Source organism: Myxocyprinus asiaticus, chromosome 22 (genome assembly GCF_019703515.2).
Source record: "Myxocyprinus asiaticus isolate MX2 ecotype Aquarium Trade chromosome 22, UBuf_Myxa_2, whole genome shotgun sequence".
In the NCBI taxonomy this organism is placed as follows: Eukaryota; Metazoa; Chordata; class Actinopteri; order Cypriniformes; family Catostomidae; genus Myxocyprinus; species Myxocyprinus asiaticus.
Window position 1 is genome coordinate 3,664,743 of NC_059365.1, and position 17,838 is coordinate 3,682,580.

Consider the following 17,838-nt stretch of genomic DNA (forward strand, 5'->3'; position numbering starts at 1 on the left):
CACTGGAGGGTCAACTTGGCCTTGTGTTTAGGGTTATTGTCATACTGGAAAGTCCAAGAGCGTCCCATGCGCAGCTTTCGTGCAGAAGAATGCAAATTGTCTGCCAGTATTTTCTGATAACATGCTGCATTCATCTTGCCATCAATTTTCACAAGATTCCCCGTGCCTTTAGAGCTCACACACCCCAAAAACATCAGTGAGCCACCACCATGCTTCACAGTGGGTATGGTATTCTTTTCACTATAGGCCATGTTGACCCCTCTCCAAACATAGCGCTTATGGTTGTGACCATATTACAAATTACAGTGTGCCAGAAGCTGTGAGGCGTGTCAAGGTGTTGTTGGACATATTGTAACCGGGCTTTTTTGTGGCATTGGTGCAGTAAAAGCTTCTTTCTGGCAACTATAATTTATAATAATTTTCTTTATTTATCACACATTTGCACATATACAGTGAAATTCTTCTTTTTCACATATCCCAGCTAGGCTGGGGTCAGAGTGCAGGGTCAGCCATGATACGGCGTCCCTGGAGCAGATAGGGTCAAGGGCCTTGCTCAAGGGCCCAATAGTGGCATCTTGGCAGTACTGGGGCTTGAACCCCTAACCTTCTGATCAGTAACCCAGAGCCTTAACCGCTGAGCCACCACTGCCACCAACTCGACCATGCAGCTCATTTTTGTTCAAGTATCGTCGTATTGTGCTCCTTGAAACAACCACACCGTCTTTTTCCAGAGCAGCCTGTATTTCTCCTGAGGTTACCTGTGGGTTTTTCTTTGTATCCTGAACAATTCTTCTGGCAGTTGTGGCTGAAATCTTTCTTGGTCTACCTGACCTTGGCTTGGTATCAAGAGATCCCCGAATTTTCCACTTCTTAATAAGTGATTGAACAGTACTGACTGGCATTTTCAAGGCTTTGGATATCTTTTTATATCCTTTTCCATCTTTATAAAGTTCCATTACCTTGTTACGCAGGTCTTTTGACAGTTCTTTTCTGCTCCCCATGGCTCAGTATCTAGCCTGCTCAGTGCATCCATGTGAGAGCTAACAAACTCATTGACTATTTATACACAGATACTAATTGCAATTTAAAAAGCCACAGGTGTGGGAAATTAACCTTTAATTGCCATTTAAACCTGTGTGTGTCACCTTGTGTGTCTGTAACAAGGCCAAATATTCAAGGGTATGTAAACTTTTGATCAGGGCCATTTGGGTGATTTCTGTTATCATTATGATTTAAAAAGGAGCCAAACAACTATGTGATAATAAATGGCTTCATATGATCACCATCCTTAAATAAATGATGCATGATCTGTCATATTTTCAAAATCAATGCCAAGTTTCACAATTTCTGCCAGGGTATGCAAACTTTTGAGCACAACTGTATGTATGTGTGTGTGTGTATATGTATATATATATATGCTTATATTTATAAACAACAGAGTTCACAACCGTTGTAATCTTCATTTTATAAACGTTATGTTTTAATGAAATAAAATTTTTATCATCCTGTCATACCCTAAAACACCCAAGCATTGCTAATGTTATATTTTCTTTTTTTCCTCCAAAACTATTGCTGTGTTACCGTGTGTCATCTACTGTTTTAATAAAAATAGATATAATTTAATTGCTTTAAACAAACGTTGTAATTCTGCTACAGTGGGTCTCTGTGGGTTAAGACAATATGTAAAGCCAAGAAACACAATTTTGCACAACAGTGAGATGTGTTTAGAACATAGAATTTTCTCATTCAGTCATTTCTACACAGCTGAGATTGTAAGCAGAGACGGGCCACTTCTATTTAAGTGAATGGGAGAATATGGAACGGTCAACGGATGTAGAGATGAAGTCCCGCCTTAAAGGTAAAAGAGCCAATCACCTTTTAGATACGGAAATCGCCTGTCAATCAACACGCTAACGCGCATGCGCATTAGCTATACAAGCCGGGAAACTGCGTTTTTAAGCGTAACTTAAGACAAAGAAGCACAATTTATGATACAGCTGTTGTTACATTTTATTTGAAACAGGTTCTTTGATCGTAATCTTGACAACCCGTTTTTGAGATTTCGGCGTTCCCCCATTCAAGTAGATAGGAGCTGCACTTTCATGATATGGCCGCCAGGTGACTGACTTCCCGGAAATATCAACTGCTAAGAGTTTTTAATCCACTTGTGGAGCCACACGGAGGACTTTCTGTAGAGCATCATGCCCATATGCATGTGAAAAAAGTATTTAATTTCTTTGCATTTAAATTGAAATTTATTTTGAGGCTTAAATTAAGCTTAAATATGCCCGGTGTGCGCGAGATCGGGTTTGTGGGCGCCGCGCTCGCGCTGACAGGAGGAGTCGCGTGTTTTGTGTGCCATCTGTTAAAGAAAACACCAGATGAACCAAAGAAAAAGGCGAAAGAAGAGTTGAACGAGGATGAACTCAAGCAAGAGCAAGTGCATAAAGCAACTAGGACCGAAAATGCATTAAATCCGCCGATAATATCAGAGGTTTGTTGTATTTTCATTCATGTTTGCCCGCAGACTGTAATTTATTGTATTGTTTTGGGTTGCACGAGAGGCCTTAGTCCAATGCACAACAGAAATTAAAATATCAGTCAAGTTTACAGTAACAACAGTTACCCTTCTCAGGTGGATTATCATTAATAAACATTGTTTATGTATATACATCTAGTTAAAAATCATGCAATTTTGATTCAAATATTTTCAAAAGTATTTATATTTATTAATAAACTTTATGCCTATGTATACTGCTTGACAGATCCTTTAAGTACATGCAAATAGAAATGTTATGTTACTTTGATAAATTAATTTAATTTATATTCATAATACATAATGTTTAACCTCATTAAAGTGCATTAAAATAGTTTTTTTTCCCAAAGATTTTGATTCATTTTTTCATAAATGTTAATTAATAAACATCATTACAATATTTAATGCCTAACAATAACAGACCGTTAAAGTGCAGGCAAATAATTACAAATTCCATGTAACTTTGATTCATGTTTTCATAAATGTTGATATTGTAGTATATATATGAACAACAAAACTTTTAAGCATAATTAAATGATTAATTACTTAATAATGAAATTTATTATAAAGAGCTCCTGTTGGTTCATTATTATAAAGTACCTAACAGTTTCTTTGTAAAAAGAAAAAAAACAAAATCTCACACAAAATTTGAATGCAGTGGTTTGGTTTTTAGAACAAGCTGTTTGATCATCTATTGATTAAATTAACTCATAATATTAAAACTGCTTTTTATTTAATATATGTACCTCCTGCAGTTTAATCCACCTCTTCCTGTGCTGTGTGTCAGTGTGACCTGTGAAGAAGTTTTACTCTCACTGATCTGTGATATCTGCAGTGAGGTCATACTGTCATTGTGTATGTATATGATCTCAGCCCAGGTCTGCAGGGACACAGGTGCTGGTTTTGGGGCTGGACGGGGCTGGGAAGACCAGTTTACTGCACTGTTTTGCCACGGGCAGCCTGGAACAGGACACGAGTCCGACTCAGGGCCTCAATGCAGTCTCTATCAACAAAGAAGATCTTCAGATTGAGTTTCTAGAGAGTAAATACATCTCATTTGGACCTTTGCACACACACGTTCACTTTATTGTATGTATTTGTATGTAGATAGTCTTACAAAAATACTTTGGCAGTACTATGGAAAAGTTATCTGATGATAAAGTAATTTTAAATATATTCCATGAATTTGTACCATTACCATATTCATAGAGCATGGTACTCCAAGGCACACCACACTATTACCATTGTATATTCCAAAACAACCATGACAGAACTATGTCCTAAAACCAATGTATGACTATTGCACATGTAAAAAAAAAAAAAAAAAAAAACAGTATTATTATGGCACATGTCCCAAAACCATGATTTTACCATGATACTGTACTTACCAAAAAACTACGGTATCACTATGGTACTTTCCCAAAAACTATGGTAGTACCATGGTGTGTGTGTAGATATATATATAAACGATGGTAGTAACATGGCACATGTCCAAAAACCATAATGTTACCATGAGACTTTCCAAAAACTATGGAATTACAATGGTATATTAAAATAAAACATAACACCATGACACATCCAATAACCATGATGCTACCATGGGACACTCCAAAAAAATATGGTATTATCATGGTATATTCCAAAAAAACAACAAAAAAACGTGTGATTACTAAGGCACATGTTAAAAAACCATGATGTTGCCATGGGACATGCCTAAAAACTATGGTATTATCATGGTATATTCCACAAAACTATGATATTTTCATGGTATTTAAAAAAAAAAACATGGTATTACCATGGCACATGTCCAAAAACCATGATGTTGCCATGGGACATGCCTAAAAATGATGTCATTACCATGGTGTATTCCAAAAAACCATGGTAGTACCATGGCACATGTCCAATAATCATGGTATATTCCAAAAAACGATGGCACTATCATGGTATATTCCAAAAAACAATGGCACTATCATGGTATATTCCAAAAAACAATGGCACTATCATGGTATATTCCAAAAAACAATGGCACTATCATGGTATATTCCAAAAAACGATGGCACTATCATGGTATATTCCAAAAAACGATGGCACTATCATGGTATATTCCAAAAAACGATGGCACTATCATGGTATATTCCAAAAAACGATGGCACTATCATGGTGTATTCCAAAAAACGATGGCACTATCATGGTATATTCCAAAAAACGATGGCACTATCATGGTGTATTCCAAAAAACTATGGCACTATCATGATATATTCCAAAAAACTATGGCACTATCATGATATATTCCAAAAAACTATGGCAGTATCATGATATATTCCAAAAAACTATGGCAGTATCATGATATATTCCAAAAAACTATGGCAGTATCATGATATATTCCAAAAAACTATGGCACTATCATGGTATATTCCAAAAAACTATGGCACTATCATGGTATATTCCAAAAAACTATGGCAGTATCATGGTATATTCCAAAAAACTATGGCACTATCATGATATATTCCAAAAAACTATGGCAGTATCATGATATATTCCAAAAAACTATGGCACTATCATGATATATTCCAAAAAACTATGGCACTATCATGATATATTCCAAAAAACTATGGCAGTATCATGGTATATTCCAAAAAACTATGGCAGTATCTTGGTATATTCCAAAAAAACTATGGCAGTATCATGGTATATTCCAAAAAACTATGGCAGTATCATGATATATTCCAAAAAACTATGGCACTATCATGGTATATTCCAAAAAACTATGGCAGTATCATGATATATTCCAAAAAACTATGGCACTATCATGATATATTCCAAAAAAACTATGGCACTATCATGATATATTCCAAAAAAACTATGGCAGTATCATGGTATATTCCAAAAAACTATGGCACTATCATGGTATATTCCAAAAAAACTATGGCACTATCATGGTATATTCCAAAAAAACTATGGCAGTATCATGGTATATTCCAAAAAAACTATGGCAGTATCATGGTATATTCCAAAAAACTATGGCACTATCATGATATATTCCAAAAAAACTATGGCAGTATCATGATATATTCCAAAAAACTATGGCACTATCATGGTATATTCCAAAAAAACTATGGCAGTATCATGGTATATTCCAAAAAAACTATGGCAGTATCATGGTATATTCCAAAAAACTATGGCACTATCATGATATATTCCAAAAAAACTATGGCAGTATCATGGTATATTCCAAAAAACTATGGCAGTATCATGGTATATTCCAAAAAACTATGGCAGTATCATGGTATATTCCAAAAAAACTATGGCAGTATCATGGTATATTCCAAAAAAACTATGGCAGTATCATGGTATATTCCAAAAAACTATGGCAGTATCATGGTATATTCCAAAAAACTATGGTAGTACCATGGCACATGTCCAGTAACCATGATGTTAGAGTGGGACATTCCAAAAAAAATATGGTATTATCATGGTATATTAAAATAAAACATAACACCGTGCCACATGTCCAAAAAACAGGATTTTACTAATGCCTAAAAATGATGGTATTACCGTGGTATATTCCAAAAAACAATGGTATTACCATGGCACATGTACAGAAACCATGATGTTCCTATGGAACATTCATAAAAAAAAAAACTATTGTAATACCATGGTATATGTGCAAAAAACAAAATTTTACCATGTCCAAAAAACATGGTAATACCATGGTATTGTTTTAGTAATTGTAGCTTTAAGTGGACAGTATAAAAATCCTGTGTTTGTGTCTTGCAGTTGGAGGATCAGAGAAGCTGCGCGATTACTGGTGCATGTATCCGAGTAAAGCTCGTGTGCTGGTGTTTGTGGTGGACTCGACTGATGCAGACCGATTCCCTCTGGCTAAATGTCACTTACATCAGCTCCTGTCTGCCGACCCCTGTCTGCCCCTGGTGGTGCTCGCCAACAAACAGGTGAGAATGTCTGTAATCCTTTCTCAGCATGTTCTTTCAGAGTGAGTACGTGTCAGGACCATCTGTCTAGTCAAACATGAGATTAACATGCCGAAACGGTGCTGCTATTCTTGTTGAGTTGTTGGTGTCAGGGAGAATGCTCTTTCAAATACAACCGGTGTGGTTATCACTACAGTAATGCAAGAACACGTGTTAAGTACACTGCCTGGCCCCAAAAAAAGTTGCATACTCTAATATTTCGTTGGACCGCCTTTAGCTTTGATTATAGCTCGCATTCGTCATGGCATTGTTTCGACAACCTTATGCAGTGTCACAACATTTATTTCTGTCCAGTGTTGCATTCATTTTTGGCCGAGATCTTGTATTGGCGATGAGAGAGTCAAACCCTCCGTAAAGTCTTCTCCAGCACATCCCAAAGACTTTCACTGGGGTTAAGGTCAGGACTCTGTGGTGAAAATGATTCCTCATGCTCCCTGAACCACTCTTTCACAATTTGAGCCTGATGAATCTTGGTATTGTCATCCTGGAATATGTCCGTCCCATCAGGGAAAATAAAAAAATCCATTGATGTGATATCCTGATCATTCAGTACATTCAGGTAGTCAGCTGACTTCATTTTATTGCCGCATAACGTTGCTGAGCCTCGACCTGACCAGTTGAAGCAACCTCAGATCATAACACTGCGTCCAGAGGCTTGTACAGTGGGCACTATGCATGATGGGTGCATCGCTTCATTCACTTCCCTTCTTACTCTGATGCGCCCATCACTTTGGAATAGGGTAAATCTGGACTCATCAGACCACATGACCTTTTTCCATTGCTCCACAGTCCAATCTTTATGCTCCCTAGCAAATTGAAGTCGTTTTTTCCGATTAGCCTCACTAACAAGTGGCTTTCTTGTGGCCACACAGCTGTTCAGTCCCAATCCTGTAAATTCTCGTCACATTGTGCATGTCAAATAGTCGTTTGATCTCATTTAACGTAACATGAGATCACATTAAACTCTGATGGCCTGTGTGAGCAGCACTGTATCTCGCGCCTGACTGAGGAGAGGAAGAATTACACAGCTCACAGTCCAGATGCACACTAAACTTTCCAAACAGCTTCAGGTGATCGCAAAGTATGAGGGAATAATAATCGGTTATGAGCTAATGATTAATTGTTGCAATAATCGCTGAATAATCGTTCTAATAATCGTTAGATTAATCGATTATCAAAATAATTGTTAGTTGCAGCCCTAGTGTGATCACTGCAATAATGATCCAATCATAGGCTCTTAAGTATCGGCTTATTTAAATCCAAATGGCAACTTTTAAAAAAAAAATTTGGCCAGTCAGTGTATATTCAAACGGCCTGTGCAATGGCAATGCGTTGGCCAAGCACTCACATCTGCATAAAGTATGTTTCTGTCCTAACAATGTAACACATACTTGCGTTGTGTTACGAATCGTGCTATGACACAGTTTGTGTTTCTGGACGAATATGGAAAACAATTTTCAATGCCAAGATCTTACATTAACTTCTATCTCTCACACACAGGATGTGCCTGGAGCTCGAAGCATCACTGATCTTTACGAGGCGCTGGATTTGGGTAACGTTGGCGACGGGCACCGTCTCAGTGTCATCGGTACTCAAGTGAAGAAGGGAAAGTCTGAGGCCAACGGCAGTGTACAAGATGCCCGTGACCTCATCGTAGAGATGATGTCTCATAACTGACTCCCTTTCATTGGCTGAGACTTAGAAGTGTTTTAAAACAGTTTTTCTTTGGTTTCCGCTGCACTACATACATCAGAATGTCTCGACAACGTTCAGGTCTTTGATATCACCAAAGAGTCTTCCAACCATATGTCAACAAAAGGGCCTTTTTTTTCTAGATGTATGTAGTTCTCATAAAAATAGTTACATATATTATCATGTACGAGCTCTTTAAATGAGATGGAAAAAAAACATTTTAGGAAAACGGAGCATTTTGAGTTAATTGCTGCTGCTGTTGTGATTGTGTATTATGAGATGTGGAACTGTAATGGGCCTTATAAACTTGTGATTGACTTATTTGAGTATTTGTGTCATGTATTTGTTAGATGATCAGATGGTTGAATTGGTTTACAGAAATAGGCTGTTCTGCGAAGTCTGTATATTAACTTTGTAACTTGACTCTACTGTTATCGGCAATTAGATTTTTAGAGCCAGAAATCTGATGTCAAGTAAAGATTTGATCTATTTTGTCATTGTGTTTTGATAACTATTAAATATTGATTGAAGTAACAGTTTGTCACTGTGTAATAAAATCCCCTTGTATATTTGTAGCATCCATAACGTCAGTTCTTTTATATCTATATTTGCCTATTATCTTATTTCCTGTGTCATTGTCTATTCTAAGTATTGTGTTAATTATATCACTCTTACCCAGCATGGTCTGTTAGTCACTGGCTGATTTCAGCTTTTTGGTGAGGCAACAGGACCATGTGACACCTGTTGACACATGCTAAGTCTCTATTGTGATTCCTGTGGTCTGAGGAGGTGTGTACCTGGACAGAATGGACTCAGTTAACACAGGTAATACCTGCCTTTAGAAGAAAATCTGGGTGTACTGTGTTGTTATTGCTCATTTAAAGATGGTTTGAATGATGTTTTTTTTATTATTATTATTATTCTTGAAAAGGTTCTGAAATACATTATTCGCAATGGGGCAGGTCTGTAAATATATCACTTTAATATTTAATAGAGAAATAGCCTATTTTATATGGCTAGTTAATGCAAAACAGGTTTATGGATGTTTTTATCAACATCTTAAATTTAAACAATCGTACAAGGAAATTTCTACGTTTGACCAAGTGCAAATATCCCATGTATCATCTTAATTAATTTGAGGTCATAAAAATATATAATAATTATTATAACAGAGCAATAAGAAAATACTGATGGTTTTAGATACCCAGTAAACAGAACGTTCCCCTAATGTTAGCATCAGTGTTAGGTGTAATGCGATTACAAATTAGTTACTGTAATCTAATTACTTTTACGGCAAAAGTTGTGACACATTACATTTTACATTTTTGTAATCAGATTACATTTACTGACTTTTAATTAATCTATTATTAGCATATTTTTTTGAAATAACAATATGTAGAATTATTTTAAAGCACGATTTATAGACCTGTAATGAATGAGGTCTATAATATGAGTAATGTGAGGTGCTGAGTGTATGATTTATGTACAACAATGAACAAGAAGGAAAAAGAGACATTATTTTGAATCTGTTGAGAGGAAAAGTGTTTTAGAAAGTAACTTAAAATGAAAGTAATTAGTAATGTGATTACTTGTCCAGTGAAGTAATTAGTAAAGTAATCTGATTATAATTTGAGAGAAGTGATTTGTAGTATTTTCTTGGGAACCAATTCCTAACGTTCTAGGAACGTTCTCTTAAGGTTATGTTTTTTTAAACCACAAACTAACGTTCCAAGAATGTTGCTGGGAGGGTGTTTATGGGACATCCCAATAAGAACTTATACAGAATATTGTTCTCATATGGTTATTTTAGGTTTAATTGTCATTATTATTATTTTTATTATTATTGTATATATGATTATTTTTCATAAATGTCGCAAATACGCGTATGTGAAGAGAAGTAACGTTTTTTAATACATTTCTTAATAAATTAACTTTTGCATGTAGGACTGATTTTCTAGCTCAACCCAAGAACTCTCAGACGAAACGGGCTTATACAGCAACGGCTGTCAGTGATGGGGCGAAATGTCTTAAAACAATACAAATGTCACAAAACTTTTATGTTCATGAAAAGTTACGTACATGAAGTGTGAGTTCAGGTTCAGCTGCTACAGCAGGTATGAAGGGATCATTTGGGTTAAAAATAAATGAGAATTTGAGGTCAGTGTTCAGAAACAAACATATGACTGCCAATGCTGTATATATCCTGGATCCTTAAAGGTGCACTCACTATTTACTATTTAACTGAAGTTTAACACCTAAAGACGTGAGTTGTAATTTTGCTATATATCTAGGAAATCATGAGCACTCACATTAAAATGAAGACTCCAGTCATATCAGTAACCTTATAAAAGCTGTTTTATTCTACATGGAGAGGGTCCGCACATGGGGGCTGCCATGTTAGAATCACATGACCAGCCGAATACTACTCGCTTAATCACAGTAACGTCCTGTTATTGGACACTTTCACTCATTGATTAAAATAATCATGGCTGACAGTGTATACTGCATTTCTACAATGGCAACTGAAAACTATTGATTTGAAATGATGCTGCATCCAAGCCACTAGGTGTCAGTGTAAGTCCAAGATGACACAAAAACAAAAGTTACTGAGAGCACCTTTAAGAAAGGAGAGAGGGAGATTTTAAGAGTAAATATTTGTAGGGATATTTTGCATACATGCACATGTGAAAATTACTCGCATACAATGTGGTCCAAAAGTCTGAGACCACAAATGAAAATTTTTCTATTTTGCATAATTTTTTACTTCCATACAAAAATGTTCAATTTAAGTTCTATTATCAGCATAACAACTTGAGTGAGAAAAGTTGAGAAAAATGTCTTATTACAGAATGTTCCAAAGAGCATCTTGTGTGTTTCAATAGAAGAAAAGTTAACATTCAATAAGCGCAACTGTCTGGTTCTGGAAGTAAAAAATCTGATTTATTTTTCCCATAGACCAAGTGATTCTCCACAATTATCAACCTTTAAAAACAGACCTACGGTGAGCTCCGATGTTGTTCATCGGTGGTATATGCCTCTGTTGAAGCCATCAGTCTGTTTTATTTCAACTTTTTTTTATTTTTTTAGAAATTGTGTTTAATAGTGGAATTCCTGATGGAGAACTACACTACCCATAATCCTGAAAAGAAAGATGAAGATCCACCAATCAGAGAACCGCAGCCACAAAGCCCGCTACACAAGTCCAGCGGCGAGCGCCAACTTCCATGACGGTCTTTGAGTCCCTACACCCTCAAACTACATATACAGTTGTATATATCAGAATATTTAGCAGTAGGCTAAACCTAAAATATATTGTTTATATACTCATAATTAACAACCTAAAGTCAATAGTTTTATATATTTCCATTGTTTTTTATGCAATAGCATCATTTGCAATGCTTCATGGGATTGTAGTTCGTACCCTCGTGAAAGACGGTAAGTACCTTTGTCTTTTTTGTTTGATTTTCTAATACATTTTTACTCTTTTTATCAAAGTTTGTAATGTTGTGATTCAACCTCTTTTATGAAGGATTTTATGAAAAGCCTATGGAAAAAATTAATGGAGAAAAATACTTCCAGAACCCAGATGGCTGAAAAAGTGGGCAGGCACTGTTGCGCTCTATTAGTCATCTATAAATAGTGCAGAATTGCTTTCCACACTTCCACTTTTGTCGTCAACTTTTCTACTTTCTGCTTCTGAAATGTTCAAAATTCTGAAACTTCTCAGATTGTCAATTTGTTCTCAGATTTGGACTGAACTGTATGTTTTGATAAATGTTAAAGGTAGCATTTCTAATATCACCCATGACTCTTATTTATTTCTGGATCTTCTGGCCTGTGCATGCATACAGCGCATATAGTTCTTTCTTAATTTACTGAAACATTTCATTAAGACTGATTGGAAATTCAACTCATATTAACTTAACACCGAGAATGTCCAATAAATGCCAATCGGTTTATGCATTTCCTGCGATTGCACAACTGCATTTCGAAGGAAATTCACAAACACTAAACTTTTGTCTTACTACCACAGATTCCACATTCGTATTAGAAGAAAAGCTGGATTAAAATATTTCGCTCTCTCTGCCCAATAGCCATTTTCCCACTGCGGATAAGGACTCTCAGACTGCTCGTGTTCTCTAAATGAGCAGGTTGTTTCTGAAGCCAGCGAGATTTTATGAGATAATGGATAAATTGTATTTGCTTTTACGAGTCCAGCTGGCAAGACATTTTCCAGCCCTGTTCTTATCCAGGGAGCATAAAAATGGCCCTTATAAAAGGTCATACTGAGAAATATGGGTGTAATTAGCATAAATAGTCAGGGGCGGATCTGGGCACACGTTTCTGGAGGCCACACCCCCTCTCCCCCACAACTACCGCTGCCCCTAGCGCTACTGTTAGCACATTGCTCCAGCAACCTCCAAGACATAAAAACAACGGTGAGAGTGATACGGAGGTGGAATTTTCACTCTAAAATAAAATTTTGACTCCACTGATGGTTAGGTTTAGGGTTGGGGTTTGGGTTAGGGGGTAGAGTTGATAAAATATACATTCCTGTTTACTTTTTAATTTATTTTTATTTATTTTTTTACATAATTTACAACAAAAAAATACTCGCGTTTGCACCATTCTGTGGACTTTTCACCTTGAAACTGAAACACTTTCATTTTCGGCCACTGGGGGGCAGTGATTCAAATTTCGGTAAGCACAGACTGATTTCAGGAGCAGAACTTTTGACCTACTGTTGCCGAATTCACAGTGAGTTCAGTTTGAATTAAATCCTACTTAAGTTGCAAAAAACATTAACTTAAGATTTGTCTTAAGGCCAATGTATACTTAGGGTGTCTGTGTTGCTCCGTGCACAGTATGTGTGACACAAATTGCTTGAACACACACGCCTAGATTTTCTTGACCCGCGCACGCGGCCCGCGGTTGTGTGCGTCACTGACACATGCACCTGCTATTGACTGTACTAAAAGAGTATCACAAAGAAGTTGTAGTGGGCATGCGTCATACATGTTCGTATTGACTTGCGGTCAGAAGAGTATAATCACAAAGGCAATGCGGTCGACCAGGCGCGAACCAATTCGGGCCGTGCAAAAACTAAGTATACCTGGTCCATTAGACCTCAAATTAAAAAACTTTTGAACAACACAAGCCTTTGTCTACAGGGAGAAATATTTTATCTCAATATAGCAACACTGTTTAGATACAAGGAAGCCTCTCATGCACTCTCTGTTGCTTTTTTCTTTGAAAATGTGTGGCCAATCTGCATTTATAAAACTAGCCTGCAGCATATAGGAAAGTTTTATCAAAATAAACGCACGATATGACTTGGACTCTACATCAGAGACTTGTGAACATCTCTGGGGCCGACTATAGAATTCTAGTTCCTATAGTGAGCATCCTGTAACACTTGTCCTATTGTCTTCATTTGAAAAGGCGGATTTTCTCTCGGATGTCAGACACCCCCTCTCAAATCTTCCTGCAGGAAAGAGGAAGAGGAGGAGAGGAGAATGATGAAGAAGATTTCCCGCCCATCCTCCCAAAACCAGAGGTCGAAGCTCCCAGGAAGTGAGGTGAGAGGTCACAGGAGAGAACATGACCTTGACTAATCTGGACCTACACAAGGGCACATTCATGAGAAATCACAGACGGTCCCAGAACTAAAATTAGTAGCAGTTGAGGAGGAAGCCAAAAATTCAACATCTGATTTTTTCATTAGTGAGAGAAGATGCTAGTCAGACAATAGACGATTCTCTGGAGTGTAACCTTTGAAAAGTCTTGTGTTTGACTATAAATCTTAAATCGTAGTCTGATAGATCTAGGCCCAGTTGTCTCTCTGAGACATTTTACAGACTCACATTTTATTGTCAGTTTTGCTGTAGTGTAATTTTGTTTGCAAAGTCTTCATGCAACTTTTATTTATAGCCAATTCCAGCATCAAAATCTTTCCAGTGGGGAATCAATCATCTGTGATGCAGGCCGTCTTCTTTTGTAGATTCAGCTGAATGTTTTTGTCCTCAATCTGTGGATTTTGTTATGTAGCATCTTGTAGATGAGAACGCATGCCACCGCAAACTGGAAGAAAGTCTTGATTTTTAACAGAAAACATGTGCCAGTTCTAAAATCTGCCAATAGATTTATCAAGGTTTTTTCTTTTCAAGTTTATGCAAATGTGAGTAAATATTGCATATTTCACTCTAGAAATGTTGTGTGCATTTGATTTGTTGTTGTTAAATTGTATTATGTTAAACAGCATTGATATCGGCCATCCTGCTCCCTACATATCGGTATTGGCCATTGAAAACCCCACATCGGTCGACCACTATACACGATTCGCAGATATTAGGATGTTTTATGCTGGAAATAAAAGAAAATAATTAATGCGTGTTTCTGCAGTTCTTCACTCTCAGAGTTGTGTGAGCATGACTGTCCCATTTGGCATGTGAGTCCCAGTGTGAGGAATACAGTCATTTCACCCTGAATCCTTCCGTTGGCCAACCCCAAATCCAACCACCCCACTTCACCAGTAACAGACAGGTCAGAACTTTACATAAACTTGAAATCATGGTGCATGTTACCCCACAGGAAAAAAAAAAAAAAAGTCTTTGTAATCTTTCATTAAAATGTAATAGCTTGCTCCCCCTCTGAAATAACTTTCTTTTTCACAGCTTTCCAACCCATCGCTGCCTCCACCTATCATTAAGAGACCACAATTCACGATCCAATGTGTTCCCGATGGATAAAATCCAGTTCTGCTCTACATTTTGAACTTTTTGAATGTCCTGTTTGACCAAAATGCATTACATTACAGTAAAATGGGTTGTAAACGTTGTTTTATATTGACTTTAAAGGAACAGCAGTGCTTTTACCCTAATAATTATTTAAATAAATAATTCAAATGTTAAATATGAGTGGAGTTGCTTGGGAAATATTCGATTGTAGGGAACTTCATTGTGGTCCAAGATGGCGGAAGGCAGGTACGTCCAGTGTAAATGCAGGTGTGGTGTTGGTTTTACACGAAACCCGACAATTTCCTAAACACTTTGAGGCAAATCATGATGCATTGATTATTTCTTTTAACAGTTTGGTAAATCAAATAGGGGAAGAATGTTGCTGTTGCTATTTTTATTAGATAATTTTCGGAACATTTGCAAAAAGTTCAACAATGAAACCACCTGGGTAGCTCAGTGAGTATTGATGACTACCACCTCTGGAGTCGTGAGTTCGAATCCAGGGCGTGCTGAGTGACTCCAGCCAGGTCTCCTAAGCAACCAAATTGGCCCGGTTGCTAGGGAGGGTGGAGTCACATGGGGTAACCTCCTCGTGGTCACGATTAGTGGTTCTCGCTCTCAATGGGGCGTGTGGTAAGTTGTGCGTGGATCGTGGAGAGTAGCATGAGCCTCCACATGCTGTGAGTCTCCGCGGTGTCATGCACAACGAGTCACGTGATAAGATGCGCGGACTGACGGTCTCAGAAGCGGAGACAACTGAGACTTGTCCTCTGCCACCCGGATTGAGGTGAGTAACCTCGCCACCATGAGGACCTACTAAGTAGGTAGGGAGAAAAGGGGATAAATAAATAAATAATATAAAAAAAACCACAAAAAAAAAAAAAAAAAAAACAGTGAAACCACCCTTTGGTGATAGAAGAAATTCACCAAGATAGTTTTTATTAGGGCTGTTAATCGCTTAAAATTTGTAATCAAATTAATTACATGATGTGCCAATTAATTAATCGAATTAATCATATAAATAAATATTAGCTGAAAAAGGCCTTCAAATAACAATAATTTAATATATAATGATTAAATAATTTTAAATACATATTATATTTATAATTACTTAAATATAACTATTCTAATTCATATAATTAAAATGCATTTCATTATTGTGGCAGACGAGTAAAGCATTGATAAGACAAAACAAAAAGCGTCTTTAGAAGGCAATAAATCGTTTATTTCCATATTATTAAACATAAGCAATCATTGGCCTACAGTCCACAGCAATCCATTTTGCAACTGAATTCGTCAATCTGTCCAAGATTTATTATAAGGGCTTTTCTTAGAATGCTTAAATGTACACAATGTCAAATGGACGCTTTTGGAGCATTTCACTTTGGATGCCTTGCGTCATAAACACCGCATTTTTAGCTCGCTTTGTCAAGTTAAACATAGTTTGAAACTTTTGGAATTGCGCTCCATCCAGTTGGGTACGGGTTCTCATCTTGTGCTGTCGCTAGTGTAGAGTATGGTTTGTTCTCTGTCGGTATAAGCTACACGTTGCCTTTACAGCTGGAGTTTTACTTACTGCCCCCTGTTGAATACAGGTGGTACTTCAAGCTTAAACTGCTCCAATGGTAGGAATATTCATTATTATGGTCCGGGGACATGATTAATTGTGTTAATTTTTTTAACGCATTATTTGTTATATAATTAATCGCACTGAATTAAAGCATTAAATCTACAGCCCTAATTTTTATATTTTGAAATTGCAATAGCTACAACCCATTTTATAGAAATGGTACAATACACTGAATCTTCCAGCCTATATAAATAATTGATCTGATAATTTGTAGATAATGATTGATCTGAAATTTGCAAGTTTTACAGAACTGTCATAAAACACAACATACAGGAACATTTTTCAATTTGCTATAAAAAACACATGAATGCTTTATTTATTTTGTGTTTGTGTTCTAGAATGTACAGTCATTTATCTCGTATGTAGCTAAAACAGCTAAGATGATGCCAAGGCTGGAGCAGCTCCCACTTCCCAAACTATGAGAAAACAGACACTTTTTCGACCACGGACGACCAGAGAGTCCTATCCGACCTTTGAGAGGCAGAACATTTCTATGAGATTGTAAACACTAAAAATGTAAACTGCTGGTCATTCTTTTGTTGCCTTAACAAAGTCTGTTGGTAGTATCTCGTGAAAACTGTATAAAGTCCCATGGATGGACTGATTCAGTTGTCTGATGGTTCTGTTTTCTCTTACAGGTGTCGAGAGGAGTGAGGAATGCCACCGCGAGCGCTTGGATCTGAGGTTTACCCACACCTAAACCCTCGCTAAAGACCCACCCCCCTAGAGAACCAGCATGGCGGTCCTAAGAGAAGAAGAGACCACAGAACTGTGGAAATAAATAAATTAACTACAGTGTGTAAAGCACTGAAAAGGTGCACATTTAGCATCCTCAGTTATTTAGTCATTTCCTTTTTTCTGTCATCCATAAGAAGCTTGCTGATTGGTTTCATTCTGTTTTTGTCTCTGTTTGTTCTGGTTTTCTAATCACAGTCTGAGATTTTGTCTCAGAACTTGGAGTGATCTTTGATTGAATTAAAGTATGACATTGCTTTTAGCGTGCTGCCAAACCTGCCTGGAGTTTTGTGTTTTAGTGCTTGTAGTGTGTCCAGACTCTTTCTTCCTCACATTCTGTCGAGCCATCACTTTGAAAGAGAAAAAACTGTAAGAGAATCTCAGATTATCAGCATCTGGTTTATAGATCACTTCCAGATCAATGTTATGTAGGCTGGACTGCACAGTTGCCATTGGTTTGACTGTTGTTTTCGCTCCATTTCTCTTCAATTTCTCTTCATTACTGAAATACATGCT

General features: G+C 37.0%; 2 protein-coding genes and 1 long non-coding RNA gene across 3 annotated transcripts in view; all 3 read left to right on the forward strand.

Annotated features, from left to right (window-relative positions):
- Positions 1-1,290, forward strand: part of LOC127413399 (MORC family CW-type zinc finger protein 3-like) — a 212,894-nt gene extending 211,604 nt beyond the window's left edge. Inside the window, exon 18 of the transcript XR_007892580.1 lies at positions 1,099-1,290. The gene's annotated coding sequence lies outside the window, so the exon portion shown is untranslated. The remainder of the gene's footprint in view (positions 1-1,098) is intronic.
- Positions 1,291-2,104: 814 nt separating this feature from the next.
- On the forward strand, positions 2,105-8,789 carry LOC127413405 (ADP-ribosylation factor-like protein 9). Its single transcript, XM_051650547.1, has 4 exons — positions 2,105-2,494; positions 3,410-3,578; positions 6,314-6,489; positions 8,029-8,789. Exons 1-4 carry the CDS (start codon positions 2,210-2,212, stop codon positions 8,203-8,205), a joined length of 807 nt encoding a protein of 268 aa, XP_051506507.1. The 5' UTR covers positions 2,105-2,209; the 3' UTR covers positions 8,206-8,789.
- A 2,831-nt stretch (positions 8,790-11,620) lies between these two features.
- On the forward strand, positions 11,621-15,734 carry LOC127413412 (uncharacterized). The gene is made up of 4 exons (XR_007892584.1): positions 11,621-11,655; positions 13,663-13,799; positions 14,623-14,763; positions 14,895-15,734. It is a non-coding gene; the product is annotated as an uncharacterized LOC127413412 (long non-coding RNA).
- Positions 15,735-17,838: the final 2,104 nt, after the last annotated feature.